The sequence below is a fragment of the Sander vitreus genome, chromosome 1, assembly GCF_031162955.1.
Source record: "Sander vitreus isolate 19-12246 chromosome 1, sanVit1, whole genome shotgun sequence".
NCBI classification, from domain to species: Eukaryota; Metazoa; Chordata; class Actinopteri; order Perciformes; family Percidae; genus Sander; species Sander vitreus.
In genome coordinates this window covers 14,395,893-14,413,533 of record NC_135855.1, presented here as the reverse complement: position 1 = coordinate 14,413,533, position 17,641 = coordinate 14,395,893, and the positions used below count along the sequence as shown (strand labels likewise).

Sequence of the window (17,641 nt, the reverse complement as noted above, 5' to 3'; positions counted from 1 at the left end):
GATCTTACACTCACACACAACTTCATATTGAAACCACTTTTTTTCCTTGCAAGGACAGATCAAGGGTTATGATTCATACCAGAGGGGTTGCTAAGTAGTGGCTATTAGTAAGACCAATAGAGTTATGACAGAACAGCCAGATAACCTCTCTAATGATTTAACATGAATACTGGGCTTTCATAGCAATGCTCACGCAGCCTGTTTTAATGGAATCACAATCAGTGGAGTTGCTAGCTGAGGCAATAAGTCCACGTGGAGCATGGTTTGCAATACATTTTAGCATGTTAACCATAACAAAATATGTATATGTAAGCTTGTTATGGAGTTATTCTGCCCCCCATTTACTTAAGTAGAAATTTGAGGAACTTGTACTCAAGTATTTTCTTTTCATGGTAATTTCTACTTATGGTCCACTACATTTCAGAGGTAGGCCTAAATATTGTACCTTTTATTCCACTACAATTGTTTGACAGCTGTAGTTTCTAGCAACTTTACATATTTTGCATACAAAACTTACTAAGAGCTTATAAAATAGGATGTTTTATCATAAACCAAACTACTTACTACTAGTACTTTTACTTTTAATACTTGTGTGTGTGTGTGTGTGTGTGTGTGTGGCCTTTTACTGGTAACAGAGTATTTTTATACTCTGTTTTTTTCTACTCTAGCTTTTATTTGTTAGTGTTGTATTAGTAATTTTACTTCAGTAAAGCATCTGAATACGTCCTTTACCACATATATGTAAACCATGGGGTTCTCTCCACCACTTATAGCCTACCAGGCGATACCAGTGTGAGTACCAGTAATATAAAATAAGCTACAGTTGAATAAATTGCAATAAAATAAAAAATAGCAATAAACTACAGTTGTATCTTTCAAATTGCATTGGGGCTTCTTGTTTTTAAAGTCTGCGAGATATATAATATGTATATCTAGTCTGCCGGAAAGTCAGAAGAAGAGATCTTGTCTGATCTTTGTTTTTCCGAGTTTCAGGATGAGCACCCTGAACACACCACAGTCTCAGCGGCAGGCGGGCCATTCTTCAGCTTCTCCTTCGCTTTTGGCACCAATGTCGGAGGTGTTTATTTGTGCCTGGAAGAAATGGACTCTGGCAATGCACGAATTTGATCATTCAGAGATCCGATCAGTTGAGTCTGTGAATGGCGCCAAAACAGGACCCTAAACCTAAATTTCAAGAAGGTCGGTACCGAGAAAAAACACGGATGTTACCGTCCGGAGGGGGCGGGTTTGTTGTTGTTGTTGATGCTGCGGCTGCTCTAGCTCGACAATAGTATTCTCCAGAGAGGGAGAAAGAGCCACAGAGCCTTTATTATTGGCCAAATATGTGCGCAATTCATTTAAAGCATAATGTTACCCAAAACTGACACATATTAAAGCGTAGCACATTAACATGGAGCTGAAGGTGTAAAACAACCGTTAACGCCAGGCTAACGGCTAGCTAGCTTGTCATTTATGCTGTGTATGAGCTAAACCTTAATTTACAGCCACTGACACACAAAAGAGTCGCTAAACCCATGTCAGACCAAATTATATTAGTTCAAAACCGATCTGAGGAACTTCATGGTAGCCTGCAATTGGATATATTGTGGTTATTTTAATGTTTTGCCCCTCTCAGTCCTCTCATTTGTTTTTCTGTTCTCGCAGGTGAAAGAGTCCTGTGCTTTCATGGGCCATTGCTCTATGAGGCAAAGGTTTGTTTCAGTACTACCGTTATTATGTGTTATTAGTTGATTATTAACTGCAAAACAAATGTGAGCCAACGCTTGACGCAGAACTCTGTGTGTTTTTCTTTTGTTTTTTTGTTTTACAGTGCGTAAAGATCAACATAAAGGATAAACTGATTAAATACTTCATTCATTACAGCGGATGGAACAAAAAGTGAGCATCTTGGATTTGATACAGTTTGATTTTGTCTGTATATCTCTTTAAGTGCTTACCTTAGATCCCCTGCTGTAAATGAAGGCAGTGAGAACCTTCTGTTTTTACTGTGATGGAGTTTCAAGGTTTTAGGTATTTTTCTCTTGCAGCTGGGATGAATGGGTTCCTGAAAGCAGAGTTCTCAAATATGTGGACAGCAACCTTGCGAAACAAAAAGAGCTTCAGAAGGCCAATCAGTGAGTTTCCCTTTTTTGTGTAGAGATAATAAAGAAGTATTTTTGTTACACATCTGTTACTAGACATCTGTTACTGTGTATATATTTTCCTCAAATAGCTTCAACATTAGCAGAAGACTAACATAATTTGCACTTTGTCAATTCAACTTTGAACATGAATTTACAAGTTGAAGCATAGTGTTCTTGACTAAACATTTTGAGTGGATCTATCTAATAATCCTCACTATTGTTTTCTTCCCCAGGGACCATTATGTTGAGGGAAAGATGAGGGGTTTAGCACCAAGCAAGAAGATTGCTGCTGTGCAGCAGAAAAATGTTGATCTGTAAGTGTCCACCTTGTTTTCCCCCCTCTAACAGTTCAACATATTGTTAACATATCATGTAAGTAGACATAATGTTGGCCTAACAATGTATATTGAATGGAGTAATGCATGCATGTATATATTGAATGTAGTTACAGTGCAGCGGGACCACATAGGAGATATGTAATATCATGTTTTCACTTATTTTGCCTTTTTTGCATCCTAGGAAAGTGAAAAAGGCAAAGCAGAAGAGTAAGTAAACCTTTCAGCATCACATGTTAATGACAGCTTTAACCCATGTACATTTTATTTTTATTATCTAAAATCAGAACTTGTGACTCAAAGAAAAGTTAGTTTAGTCATCAAAATGGGACAGTAACATTTAAAAATGATAATGCAATGTCCATTGGTCTTTTTAGCAAGTTCCAACATATCTACGAGATGGTTAAGATGTCCCATCAGTTTTAGATTTTAGATTATGTTTGTACTTTACAGTGAGCATTGTGAGTATTATCACATATCATCTCTGATAATGGCATTACCCAATCAGAATACATGTCAATTTTGCTTTGGTGAAAATCAGCTAATACATTTATGAATTCATGACTTTCAAGTGTGTTACTTAAAGTATATTTTCACAGTAACCACTTGTCATATTTAGTCTTTTATCTAAAATGTGCGTGTGTAACATGTCCATGGTGTAAAGTAATTTGGAGGCCCACTGAATCTGTAAAAGAGAAATTAAGAGGTTGAAAGGATTACGCCAACTTATTGGGACTTTGTCTTATTCCCCGTATCCCCCAGAGTTAGATTAGTCCATACATACCCTTCTCATCTCCGTGCGTGTCGTAACTCTGTCTGACACCCCCACCGCTAGCCTAGCTTAGCATAGATCCTGGAGATAACCGGCTCCATCTAGTCTACTGCTCCCAATAAGTGACAAAATAACACCAACATTTTCCTATTTACATGTTGTGATTTGTATAGTCACAGCGTGTACAAATAACAAGGTCACATGAGACACAGCCATCTTCTAACCGTATACAGTGGTGTGAAAAAGTGTTTGCCCCCTTCCTCATTTCCTGTTCCTTTGCATGTTTGTCACACTTAAGTGTTTCGGAACATCAAACCAATTTAAACAATAGTCAAGGACAACACAAGTAAACACAAAATGCAATTTGTAAATGAAGGTGTTAATTATTAAAGGTGAAAAAAAATCCAAACCATCATGGCCCTGTGTGAAAAAGTGATTGCCCCCCTTGTTAAAACATACTATAACTGTGGTTGTCCACACCTGAGTTCAATTTCTCTAGCCACACCCAGGCCTGATTATTGCCACACCTGTTCACAATCAAGGCATCACTTAAATAGGAGCTGCTTGACACAGTAAGGTCCACCAGAAGATCCTTAAAAGCTACACATCATGCCGAGACCCAAAGAAATTCAGGAACAATTGAGAAAGAAAGTAATTGAGATCTATCAGTCTGGAAAGGGTTATAAAGCCATTTCCAAAGCTTTGGGAATCCAGCGAACTACAGTGAGAGCCATTATCCACAAATGGCGAAGACATGGAACAGTGGTGAACCTTCCCAGGAGTGGCCGGCCGCCCAAAATTACCCCCAAGAGCGCAGCGACGACTCATCCAAGAGGTCACAAAAGACCCCACAACAACGCCCAAAGAACTGCAGGCCTCACTTGCCTCAGTTAAGGTCAGCGCTCATGCCTCCACCATCAGGAAAAGACTGGGCAAAAATGGCCTGCATGGCAGAGTTCCAAGGAGAAAACCACTGCTGAGCAAAAAGAACATCAAAGCTTGTCTCAATTTCTCCAGAACACATCTTGATGATCCCCAAGACTTTTGGGACAACATTCTGTGGACCGATGAGACAAAAGTGGAACTCTTTTGGAAGGTGTGTGTCCAAGTATATCTGGCGTAGAAGGAACACTGCATTTCATAAAAAGAACATTATACCAACTGTAAAATATGGTGGTGGTAGTGTGATGGTCTGGGGGCTGTTTTGCTGCTTCAGGACCTGGAAGACTTGCCGTGATAAAAGGAACTATGAATTCTGCTGTCTACCAAGAGATCCTGAAGGAGAATGTCCGACCATCTGTTCGTGTACTCAAGCTGAAACGAACTTGGGTTCTGCAGCAGGACAATGATCCTAAACACACCAGCAAGTCCACCACCGAATGGCTGAAGAAAAACTAAATGAAGACTTTGGAGTGGCCTAGCCAAAGTCCTGACCTGAACTCTATTGAGATGTTGTGGTATGACCTAAAAAAGGCCGCTCATGCTCGAAAACCCTCTAATGTAACTGAATTAGGACAATTCTGCAAAGATGAGTGGGCCAAAATTCCTCCAGGACGCTGTAAAAGCCTCATTGCACGTTATCGCAAACGCTTGGTTGCAGTTGTTGCTGCTAAGGGTGGCCCAACCAGTTATTAGGTTTAGGGGGCAATCACTTTTTCACACAGGGCCATGATGGTTTGGATTTTTTTTCACCTTTAATAATTAACACCTTCATTTACAAATTGCATTTTGTGTTTACTTGTGTTGTCCTTGACTATTGTTTAAATTGGTTTGATGTTCCGAAACACTTAAGTGTGACAAACATGCAAAGGAACAGGAAATGAGGAAGGGGGCAAACACTTTTTCACACCACTGTACATACTGGGAACCATATTCTCAGAAGGCGAAGCACTGCTACTTCTGCTACTTGGGCGGAGTGATTTGCTCGCAGCACCTGAGAAGCCCCGTGGTGAGGAGCAGAGAGTAACAGCGGTGCTTTTCAGGTGTTGCGCTAATCACACCGCCCAAGTAGCAGTGCTTCGCCTTCTGAGAATATAGTTCCCAGTATGTATACGGTTAGAAGATGGCTGTGTCTCATGTGACCTTGTTATTTGCACACGCTGTGACTATACAAATCACAACATGTAAATAGGAAAATGTTGGTGTTATTTTGTCACTTATTGGAAGCAGTAGGCTAGATGGAGCCGGTTACCTCCAGGATCTATGCTAAGCTAGGCTAGCGGTGGGTGCGCCAGACAGAGTTACGACACGCACGGAGATGTGAAGGGTATGTATGGACTAATCTAACTCTGGGGGATACGGGGAATAAGACAAAGTCCCAATAAGTCGGCGTGTTCCTTGAAGTACTTCTTTTTTTTCTTTACATGTCCTACAGACTAAATAATGAGTTGTTGTTTACCTGCTCATCCTTTATGCCTAAATGCACAGTCCTATTTTGGGAACTTGTTATGGATCTGCTCAGTGCAAGAAGAGATTTTGACAACCTGCCACCAGACTCTATTAAAATTTGAATTTCTACATAATTTATAAGCTGTAATGGGTTTCTTGTTTAGCCCCAGGGCCGGGTGAAGGCACCAGCAGCGGAGAAACACCGCAGGGGCCGCGGAAGAAAAGGGCTCGGGTTGATCCCACTGTGGAGAGTGTATGTATCATCAGTAATTGGGAACCCTGTGGACACACATAAACATACCTACCTAATTATATAGCTTAACCAGTCCATAGCTTGACATTTTGTTTATGTACAAAGCTGGGGCAAAAAATGAACTACCTTTGTTTTAAGAAACACATTTTGACCATTAAGACACTGTACAGTCAATACAGTGAATCTGTATAGATTCAAACCACAACTGATTATTTGACCCAAGATGCTTTTATAAAACTGCAAGCTGAGCTTCTTTCAGTGTGAATGTGACGGCTGTCCCCTGCGGGCCACACTAGGGGACCACAGAGTTCTTTGTAGTGTGCCCACAGGTGATATAAATTAATTTGTGCCTCAGAAAGCAAGAAATGGTGGCTGGGTTGGCTCAGTGGTAGAGCAAGCGCACATATACTGAGAGGTTTATGCCTCGATGCAGAGGTCCAGGGTTTGAATCCGACCTGTGACGATTTCCTGTATGTCTTCCCCTCTCTCTCCCCTTTCTTACTTAGCTGTCCCGTCAAAATAAAGGCAGAAAAAGCCCCAAAAAATAATCCAAAAAATAATCCAAAAAAAAGAAAGCAAGAAATGTTGGCAGCCTGCAGTAGAAGTACTTATGACCTGCATACAAACCGGGGTCAACAAAAGATTACTCATGTCACAGTACTTCGGTCATTAAAGACCATTGAAGGTCGAGGCTGATTGCTTTAGAAGAGCATTATTCTCTTCTAAAAGGCCTGCTGGCAGTTTCCAGCACCAGAACAGCAGTGTTGGCATACTGGCGTATTATTTTTGAAAATAAAACACCACTTATTTATACAAGTTTATTTGGCATTCACTAATATGCATTGCATCTGTTTTGCTTTATAAATCAAGATCTTGATATAATTCCAGTATATTAAAAGAAATGCAAATATAATAGAGAAAAATATCTTACGGTGCCAAAATGATAAAAAAAATCATATGTACACCTCCATTTAAAAAATATCAATAAGAACTACAACTGCAATTTTTAATATTATGAAGTGAAGTGTTGGACCTATCTGTGCTATTACTAGGGCTTTCACCCATTTTTTTCACCCTTAGAAAACAAGTACAATAGTTGTGGGACTAAAGCTGTGCAGTGTTATCTGTTCTTTGTGTGTGTCTTTGAGAGAGAAATCTGAAATGTTCTCTACTGAACTTTGGACAATGTAGAGGAGATGGAAAAAAGTGTTGCTGCTCCCAGACACCCAGTGAAATAATCAATGTGTGCCCAGGAGGAGATGTTCACCAACCGTGTAGAGGTGAAGGTAAAGATCCCTGAAGAGCTGAAACCCTGGCTGGTGGACGACTGGGACCTCATCACCCGACAGAAACAGGTGGGGGAAACACACACACACACACACACACACACACACACACGTGTGATTGATTGTAGATTTACTTCAGCTTTGATGAGCTGTGGAGGTTAGAAAGTTTGTTCCACAGTAACGTAAATGTCTATATATTACAAATGCATATGGACATCTTGCTTTTAAAATCTACCTGTGATAAATTGAATCATGGAAATGACTAATTAACAACCAGTTTTTAATATTTAATGTTGTTGGGATGAAGCAGGGAATGAAGTACTATTAAAACCAAAATCTATCCTCAACTCTTTAAATGTTCTCAAAATGCAGATTGATTCCTTAACTTGAGTTTTTTAGAATTAAATCCGTTTTGCCCATGTTACAGTATACTTGAACATAATACCAAACATAACACTGTGACAGGTTGAGATGACCTTGAACACAAAGATTTAGACACCATTTTAGTTGTAGTTCTATGTAGACATTACTGAGCAGAATTTGCCATGGAAACTCCGCTGCAATAGGTGGTAGAGTTGCAAGCTGTAAATTCTCAAAACAATATGCAGCTTTGCACATTGTTTTGAGAATATGTGGAGACAATTATGCTTTGCATTACCTTCAAAGTGAGGAACACGGTGATGTTTTGTAAATGTTGCTGACTAAATAAAGGTTTTCTGTTGCTTACAGTTATTTCATCTGCCTGCTAAGAAGAATATAGAGACTGTCTTGGAGGACTATGCAAACTATAAGAAATCGAAAGCAAACTCGGACAATAAGTAAGAATAAGTACCCTAACTTTCTTCAAATGATGTAAAAGTAGAAAAACATCGGTATCCTGTGATAATCTGTCAAGCATCACTGCCTGTGTCCAACTCATCACGCCTGTCTAGGGTTGCAAAATTCCGGGAATTTTCAAAGTTGGAAACTTTCCATGGGAATTAACAGAAATAAACTGGACATTTTTAATATTGCTTGTCATAATACCGTTAGTCTATAACAGGGAACTTAATACATAACCCATTGCTATTATTAACTTGTGTGTTAATTGTATAGCCCACTAACCATAGTAAATCAAAATTGGAATGTTTCCAAAATTCCCCAGCTAAACTTTCCATGGAAAGCAATATTAAAAATATCCAGTTTATTCCCATTAATTCCCGTTTATTCCTGTTAATTCCCGTTAATTCCCATGAAAGTTTCCAAATTGGAATGTTTCCAAAATTCCCAGCTAAACTTTCCATGGAAAGTTTCTGGAAATGTACCAGTAAATTTCCACCCCTTTGCAACCCTACACCTGTCTCACAATGTCGACACAATCTTGTGCAATTTACCCAGGATGGTGCCACTAATGCATATTATGTACTGTTTCCTCATTAGATATTCTACTGAAATTGGACATATTTAAATACTAAATACTATAACTAAAGTATTTTTCAACGTTTTAGCTCATTTACAGCAAATCATACATGCTGCTGGCCATTTTCCTAAATATGCAGCATTCTGTAGATGTGTGGTTTCTGTCTTCCAGACTACCATTTGATTGTATTAATTACAGTAGGTTGTAAAAAAATAACTTGCTAAGATTAGATACTTGCTTTAAATTCAAGAGTATGCAATAAAAAGCATACCCAGTTTGATCTAAGTGGTGGTGATGTACGGTAAAGCAGTCGAAAAGACTACTGATTACTTATATTTTTCTTTTCTCTCATCATAGTTTATGACAAAGTCTCAAGTTTCACATTTCCATATTTCTTTCCTAGCAGGTGAACACACCAGACTGGCCGACTTTCAACTGTTTAACCTGCAGCACAGCACAACGAAAACCCAACCTTGACATAAACAAACCCAAACATGATGTTTGCTTTGATTGATTTCCTATCTCAGGAAAGTTTTTGAAATCTGTACCATTTGGCTCCTCAAAGCTGCGATCTCTGATGTCTCCATGGAAACTCTCTCCAGAGAAAAATGTGATGTTTTCTCTCCCCTCTACTTAGGGAGTTTGCGGTAAACGAAGTGGTTGCAGGGATTCGGGAGTACTTCAACGTCATGCTAGGCACTCAGCTGCTTTACAAGTTTGAGAGGCCACAGTATGCTGAGATCATGGCTGAACACCCAGACATGCCGATGTCTCAGGTGTACGGAGCGCCGCACTTGCTACGCCTTTTTGGTAGGGACCCTGGACATACCGTGAAACACACACACATATATACAGGTGCTGGTCATATAATTAGAATATCATGAAAAAGTTGATTTATTTCAGTAATTCCATTCAAAAAGTGAAACTTGTATAATGTATACATTCATTCCACACAGACTGATATATTTTAAGTGTATATTTCTTCTAATTTTGATAATTATAACTGACAACTAATGAAAACCTCAAATTCAGTATCTCAGAAAATTAGAATATTGTGACAAGGTTCAATATTGAAGACACCTGGTGCCACACTCTAATCAGATAATTAACTCAAAACATTTAAACCATTTAAAACCTTTAAATGGTCTCTCAGTCTAGTTCTGTAGGCTACACAATCATGGGGAAGACTGCTGACTTGACAGCTGTCCAAAAGACGACCATTGACACCTTGCACAAGGAGGACAAGACACAAAAGGTCATTGCTAAAGAGGCTGGCTGTTCACAGAGCTCTGTGTCCAAGCACATTAATAGAGAGGCGAAGGGAAGGAAAAGATGTGGTAGAAAAAAAGTGTACAAGCAATAGGGATAACCGCACCCTGGAGAGGATTGTGAAACAAAACCCATTCAAAAATGTGGGGGAGATTCACAAAGTGGACTGCAGCTGGAGTCAGTGCTTCAAGAACCACCACACACAGACGTATGCAAGACATGGGTTTCAGCTGTCGCATTCCTCGTGTCAAGCCACTCTTGAACAAGACACAGCGTCAGAAGCGTCTCGCCTGGGCTAAAGACAAAAAGGACTGGACTGCTGCTGAGTGGTCCAAAGTTATGTTCTCTGATGAAAGTAAATTTTGCATTTCCTTTTGGAAATCAAGGTCCCAGAGTCTGGAGGAAGAGAGGAGAGGCACAGAATCCACGTTGCTTGAAGTCCAGTGTAAAGTTTCCACAGTCAGTGATGGTTTGGGGTGCCGTGTCATCTGCTGGTGTTGGTCCACTGTGTTTTCTGAGGTCCAGGGTCAACGCAGCCGTCTACCAGGAAGTTTTAGAGCACTTCATGCTTCCTGCTGCTGACCAACTTTATGGAGATGCAGATTTCATTTTCCAACAGGACTCTGGCACCTGCACACAGTGCCAAAGCTACCAGTACCTGGTTTAAGGACCATGGTATCCCTGTTCTTAATTGGCCAGCAAACTCGCCTGACCTTAACCCTGTAGAAAATCTATGGGGTATTGTGAAGAGGAAGATGCGACGCGCCAGACCCAACAATGCAGAAGAGCTGAAGGCCACTATCGGAGCAACCTGGGCTCTCATAACACCTGAGCAGTGCCACAGACTGATCGACTCCATGCCACGCCGCATTGCTGCAGTAATTCAGGCAAAAGGAGCCCCAACTAAGTATTGAGTGCTGTACATGCTCATACTTTTCATCTTCATACTTTTCAGTTGGCCAACATTTCTAAAAGTCCTTTTTTGTATTGGTCTTAAGTAATATTCTAATTTTCAGAGATACTGAATTTGGGATTTTCATTAGTTGTCAGTTATAATCATCACAATTAAAAGAAACGAACATTTGAAATATATCACTCTGTGTGTGATGAATGAATATAATATACGAATTTCACTTTTTGAATGGAATCACTGACATAAATCAACTTTTTCATGATATTCTAATTATATGACCAGCACCTGTACATTAGACATCGCCACAGGCCGTCAGCATGCATACAGCTCACACACACAGGGGCACACTGAGCCATAGCTTTGGACTGAGTGACTGTCCTACTATAATTGATTTGTGATTTAATTCTTTGAAAATTCTTCTCATGCAGGTACAATGGCTGTGGGATTGAATTAAATGTTGCCGTTTTTTAGTTCTTGTCTGTAAAATGTTCTCCACAGAAGCTTGAACACTGTGAGGCTAACAAACACTCGTATAAATAATCACCTTGCCTTCTGTGTTGCAAGTTATAAGGCTTGTGAAATTATGGGAGATTGTCTTCAGAGTTTCCACTATTGTGTCTAATGCTACATTCATTTTCTGTCCAAGATAATTCCCACTGTGGAAGCAGTAAATCAATCCTGGACCAAGCTATCATACCAATATTGTTGTGGCATTAGAGATGACACACCAACGGTTTAAATTAATACACTACTGACGGGTTCCAAATGGTCGGTTAGGACAGAAGACAAACATTTCTCTCATTTAAGGTGGTTTATGATAGGTGGAATAATAAGTCAACTTGTATACAAGTATACAAGGAATAAAACAAAAAGATTACATGACACACACATCGATGTGGACCACCCTACTTCACCCTGGCGCTCCGTAGAATGGCCCCGATTCCCTAAATCAGACAGTTAATATACTATTCTACTCGGCCATAGTCTTCTCCCATTGGTTGGCTGGGGCCAGGTACTTTTGGCCCCCTGGTAGCGCTCTCCTGGTCCAATGGTTCTTCAGTTGCTCTCATAGGGAGGAGCATAAGTCATGCAACTCTTACATGACTTCTCACGTCATTATCATATTAAGGCACTTTAGGATGTTAGCTTTTTTATTTCCTCACACTACAACAATTTTGGTTCTGTGGCGATACATACAAGATTTGTGCATCAGTGCGAATGAAAACCTTGATTTGTCAGGTATTCTATTTTCTGTATTAGCAAATAAACAGTAATTCCCCTTCTGATATTTTATGTAGTTTTTCAATTGAATATCCCCCAAAAAATCTATGATATAATAATACATATCGCTATTGCAAATAAAAACAGCCTATTTTATTCATATTGGCTACCTGGGCACTGTTGCTTTGTTTAGGTCAAAAGCTGTGTTTAACGCAAAAAAAACCTGTAGCCCTAAAACAGCTTTTACATTTCCACAGTATTTAAAAATAAAAATGTGTCCTGAATCTCCTTCAGCCTGCAGTCTCCTTCTGCATTATTCCTCACGTTCTGTATGCTGTCTCCCCCCCCAACAGTTCGTATTGGAGCCATGCTGGCCTACACTCCACTGGACGAGAAGAGTCTGGCTTTGCTGCTTAGTTACCTCCAAGATTTCCTCAAGTAAGCTTCAACTCCCAACACACCACCAGAGTTTGGCTGATTCTCAAATGTAATGTTACATCCACATTCATATTAGTGCAGTCAGGCTTGTTGCAAATCCTCACAACATGAAAATCGATTTTGTGCTTGGAAAATATTTTTGCTACGACTGATGGACACTCAACAGCATTTAATGACGGACGGATCCAACGTTTAGGTACTTTTTATTTAGAATGGTTTCACAGATGATTTATTTGTGATGTTTGAATTTTCTATTTGATAAATTATGATGTCAAATCTAAATTCAAACAAAGCAGCACAGCAGACATATTAACAGACTGACATAAATGAGATTCTCAAGTGGTTAAATGGTGACATAGCACAACATTTAGGAATGATTTCACATATAGAACACAAGTTTTTAAATCACTCAGGATATATGGCACAGTTTGTGCGATTTTGTAAATGCAATGAAAAATAAAATGTATTCATCATGAGCAAAGGTTCTCAGGGAGTGTCACGATTCTCAGTTTTGTAAATGGAAATGAAGTCTTTTGGAGCTCCAGAATAGAATTTGATATAGAGGCTTTTTCTTCAGTAATTACAATTGTATGTATGCGAGCATGACTTTGCCCTCTGATTAGTATCATTTATACAGGTGCTGGTCATATAATTAGAATATCATGAAAAAGTTGATTTATTTCAGCAATTCCATTCAAAAAGTGAAACTTGTATAATGTATACATTCATTCCACACAGACTGATATATTTCAAGTGTTTATTTCTTTTAATTTTGATGATTATAACTGACATCTAATCAAAACCCCAAATTCAGTATCTCAGAAAATTTGAATATTACTTAAGACCAATACAAAAAAAGGATTTTTAGAAATGTTGGCCAACTGAAAAGTATGAACATGAAAAGTATGAGCATGTACAGCACTCAATACTTAGTTGGGGCTCCTTTTGCCTGAATGACTGCAGCAAGTCTGTGGCACTGCTCAGGTGTTAGGAGAGCCCAGGTTGCTCTGATAGTGGCCTTCAGCTCTTCTGCATTGTTGGGTCTGGCATATCGCATCATCCTCTTCACAATACCCCATAGATTTTCTATAGGGTTAAGGTCTGGCGAGTTTGCTGGCCAATTAAGAACATGGATACCATGGTCCTTAAACCAGGTACTGGTAGCTTTGGCACTGTGTGCAGGTGCCAAGTCCTGTTGGAAAATGAAATCTGCATCTCCATAAAGTTGGTCAGCAGCAGGAAGCATGAAGTGCTCTAAAACTTCCGGGTAGACGGCTGCGTTGACCCTGGACCTCAGAAAACACAGTGGACCAACACCAGCAGATGACACGGCACCCCAAACCATCACTGACTGTGGAAACTTTACACTGGACTTCAAGCAACGTGGATTCTGTGCCTCTCCTCTCTTCCTCCAGACTCTGGGACCTTGATTTCCAAAGGAAATACAAAATTTACTTTCATCAGACAACATAACTTTGGACCACTCAGCAGCAGTCCAGTCCTTTTTGTCTTTAGCCCAGGCGAGACGCTTCTGACGCTGTCTCTTGTTCAGGAGTGGCTTGACACGAGGAATGCGACAGCTGAAACCCATGTCTTGCATACGTCTGTGCGTGGTGGTTCTTGAAGCACTGACTCCAGCTGCAGTCCACTCTTTGTGAATCTCCCCCACATTTTTGAATGGGTTTTGTTTCACAATCCTCTCCAGGGTGCGGTTATCCCTATTGCTTGTACACTTTTTTTCTACCACATCTTTTCCTTCCCTTCGCCTCTCTATTAATGTGTTTGGACACACAGCTCTGTGAACAGCCAGCCTCTTTAGCAATGACCTTTTGTGTCTTGCTCTCCCTGGGCAAGGTGTCAATGGTCATCTTTTGGACAGCTGTCCAGTCAGCAGTCTTCCCCATGATTGTGTAGCCTACAGAACTAGACTGAGAGACCATTTAAAGGCCTTTGCAGCTGTTTTGAGTTAATTAGCTGATTAGAGTGTGGCACCAGGTGTCTTCAATATTGAACCTTGTCACAATATTCTAATTTTCTGAGATACTGAATTTGGGGTTTTCATTAGTTGTCATTTCTAATCATCAAAAGTAAAAGAAATAAACACTTGAAATATATATGTCTGTGTGGAATGAATGTATACATTATACAAGTTTCATGTTTTGAATGGAATTACTGAAATAAATCAACTTTTTCATGATATTCTAATTATATGACCAGCACCTGTACTGTTAATAAACCAAAGACACCACATGCTGACGCTGTAGAAAAGAAGGGATAATAAATATTTGTAGAGATCAGTGTTAATGCAGTCTGATTATCAGCCAGAAAACCAGTGGCTTATCATGTCACAGACATAATTACACAGATATATTCCTTGTCATCATACACTGGTAAAGGCTATTTGGTTAAAACATCTATGGACACCCTGTTAACTAAATACATTGAAGAAAGAAGTTATTATACATTGGTCTATCGAGCTGTCTGACGTTATGTCATTTCTTTAAAAAAACTTGTACATTTATTGAGGCAAACACTCAAAGTTTAGCTTTGAAATATAATAATGGGTTGTTTGTATTTCTTCAAACCAATCACAAACGTCTTTGGCGCCACTAAGTCCAGAATGCAGTCACGGTGCTCTTGCAAAATAGAGTCAAGAGGGAACTTGTTGTGATGGAAAAGCCTTGGCATTAAAATGGCTAAATCTCCCTGCAAAAGAAATTGCCCCATAAAACATTAAAAGACACATGTCAACTATGTGATACAACTTTTACTAATAAAACAACAACATAGTATGATCATACTTAAGCTCTGGAGAAGCTAGCTGGACTCAGCATGTAGGTTGCTAGCTTGAAGTAGCGACGGGGATTTTGAAAACGGTAGCAGGCAGATAGCGGAAGGTGAGGAGAATTCTGTCTGAAATAAGCGGCCACTGGCAGGCTCATACATAGTCTACATCCAGCAGGAGTGAATTACTTTGTGCAAGTCCTGCACACTGATTCTGAATTTCCTGTGAAGAGTGTTCTCTTATCTTTTCACATCTTGTGTTTATCCCTAAAAAAAAAAGATTTAATATACAACAGGACAAGACTCCTTTGGGACTCTAATTTGACAGGAAATAGAGCCTGTTGTGCAAATCCCATCTGGAGGCAAACAGCCTCACTATCTTATGTTATCTTAAAATAATTTTGTATATTTTAGACATTTGTTGGTAATTGGATAGCAAGCCGGACATGACGACTGTTGAGGGAGAAATGTTTCAGCTTTCAGCAATTAACATTTCTGTCCCACTCCAAGATGACGGTCAATTTGACATTTTCTTCAGGTACCTGGTGAAGAATTCCTCCACGCTCTTGAGTGCCACTGATTACGAGGTCGCGCCCCCAGAGTACCACCGCAAGGCTGTCTGAGAGCTCTCTGGCACCTCTCCCACACCACATGTACTGTAAAATAACCATTACTACCCGAGTGCAAACTTGGATGAGCTTTTTCACTTTAACTGATAAACTTCCTTCACAAAGCTCTCAGGAGCTTGTCACAGTTAAGAAGTTCAACAACAACAAAAAATTTAGGAAACCTTTTTTATGCTGACTCCTCTTTTCTCTCCCTTTTTCCTTTATTTCTCACTTCTTTGAAAAGACACAAAAAAAAGTATTTTCCATTGACAAGTTACCGTTTCCACAAGCAGCTGTTTGGTGTTTTTGTGCATTCCACCTGATAGATATTTGTTACTGTCGCATGTTTGTATTTATTAGTGTTTCTTCTGCCACATGAGGTGCAATTTATTGATGGACCACAAGGTCAGCACTCAGCAGTTGATGTTTTTGTATCTGTATCGTTTTTGTATTTGTATCAATTTGTTAAAAAAAAAACATGTTTCTACACAATCTCTTCATTGCTTACTGTGTTTTCTTCTTATATGCAATCTTGTACATTATTTGTTGTCATCACTGTTCTTTCAAGATGCATTTTGCAAAGTGCCAAAAAATAATGCAGGAAAGTCTCACTGTGGCAACGATGTACAGTATATGGTTTCATATCTGCAAAAGCATCCATCTTTCATGCATGTGTTTAGTTAATATATATAAAATATACAATTGTTAAAGAGTGAGGTAAAAGTAGCAGTAACTCAGTGTAAAAACACATTTAACTATTTTAACATGTTCAGTTGTAGTAAAAGTATAGAAATGTTGAAGTAATGGTCCCTAACCCCTAAGTTATTAAAATATTTTTTAATGCAATTTTAGTACATTTACTCAAGTATTGTACTTAAGTACAACTTTGAGGTAGCTTACTTGTACTTTATTTAAGTGTTTCCATTGTATGTTACTTTATACTTTTACTCCACAACAATTCAGAGGCAAATAGTTCTTTTTACTCAACAGCTTTAGTAAAGCCTGCTAGTTACTTCAAAGATTCAGATTATTAATACAAAAATATATAAATGAATAACTATATATATAAACTTATAAATTATAACATATGATTAAAGGTTACGCTACCAGCAGTATATCAATTAATTAAAATGAGTTCTACCTTTACCAGCTGCAACATTAAAGTGATGTAGCCTACACAGTAAATGCATCCCAAAATATAATCCAGTAATAAATGATTCTAAAATGGGCTGCATGAGCACTTTTACATTTGTACTTTATGTATATATTTTGTAATGCAAATATATTGCCCTTTTTTGAATGCCAGACTTATTTTTAACAATGTTTCTACACTGATATTGCTACTTTTACGTAGGTAAAAGATCTGAATACAATAAACATATTTTCTTCTAAAATGTGGGTTAGACCATGGGTTGGACTAGTAAGTATTATTGAGTGTAATGGTTAATAATTACAAAGCAACCACAGTATAGTAAGCTAGGTGATCCGTAACACAACAGACAGGTAACTAGGTAACTGACAGTTTAGTTATTAAGATAATGTTCATTGCAGGTGTTATTTCCAGGTTGCGGACAGTTATGTAAATAGTTTACATTTAGGTATTTACTATAAACAATGGTACCAGGTTGTTAATAGATTGGTACTTTTTCCAGGTGATTCGGTCTTCAGGTACGCCTGACGTCACGCCAGGTTTTCCTGCCCTGTCTTGTACTGTCTAGGATGGCTCAAACTTCTCCCGACACTTTACAAGGAAGTCCCGCCCTCCGACGTCGCCGATTGGATCAAAAGTACTAAAATCGCGCATGCTTCGGTTTGATTGGCTTCACTGGTT

The 17,641-nt window shown here is 39.1% G+C and overlaps 2 protein-coding genes across 2 annotated transcripts in view; both read left to right on the top strand.

Moving 5' to 3' along the window:
- The window catches only part of LOC144533996 (E3 SUMO-protein ligase PIAS1-like), a 71,582-nt gene extending 70,454 nt beyond the window's left edge, over nucleotides 1-1,128 (top strand). The window contains exon 13 of the mRNA XM_078275806.1: nucleotides 994-1,128. Within this exon, the coding sequence (XP_078131932.1) occupies nucleotides 994-1,128 (135 nt within the window). The remainder of the gene's footprint in view (nucleotides 1-993) is intronic.
- LOC144534214 (mortality factor 4-like protein 1) lies at nucleotides 1,045-16,308 on the top strand. The gene is made up of 12 exons (XM_078276060.1): nucleotides 1,045-1,200; nucleotides 1,666-1,712; nucleotides 1,832-1,899; nucleotides 2,049-2,135; nucleotides 2,378-2,458; nucleotides 2,664-2,689; nucleotides 5,804-5,892; nucleotides 7,146-7,247; nucleotides 7,908-7,996; nucleotides 9,215-9,387; nucleotides 12,334-12,418; nucleotides 15,741-16,308. The coding sequence occupies exons 1-12, from the start codon at nucleotides 1,161-1,163 to the stop codon at nucleotides 15,823-15,825; spliced, it is 972 nt and encodes a 323-aa protein (XP_078132186.1). The 5' UTR covers nucleotides 1,045-1,160; the 3' UTR covers nucleotides 15,826-16,308.
- The last annotated feature ends 1,333 nt before the right edge of the window (nucleotides 16,309-17,641 follow it).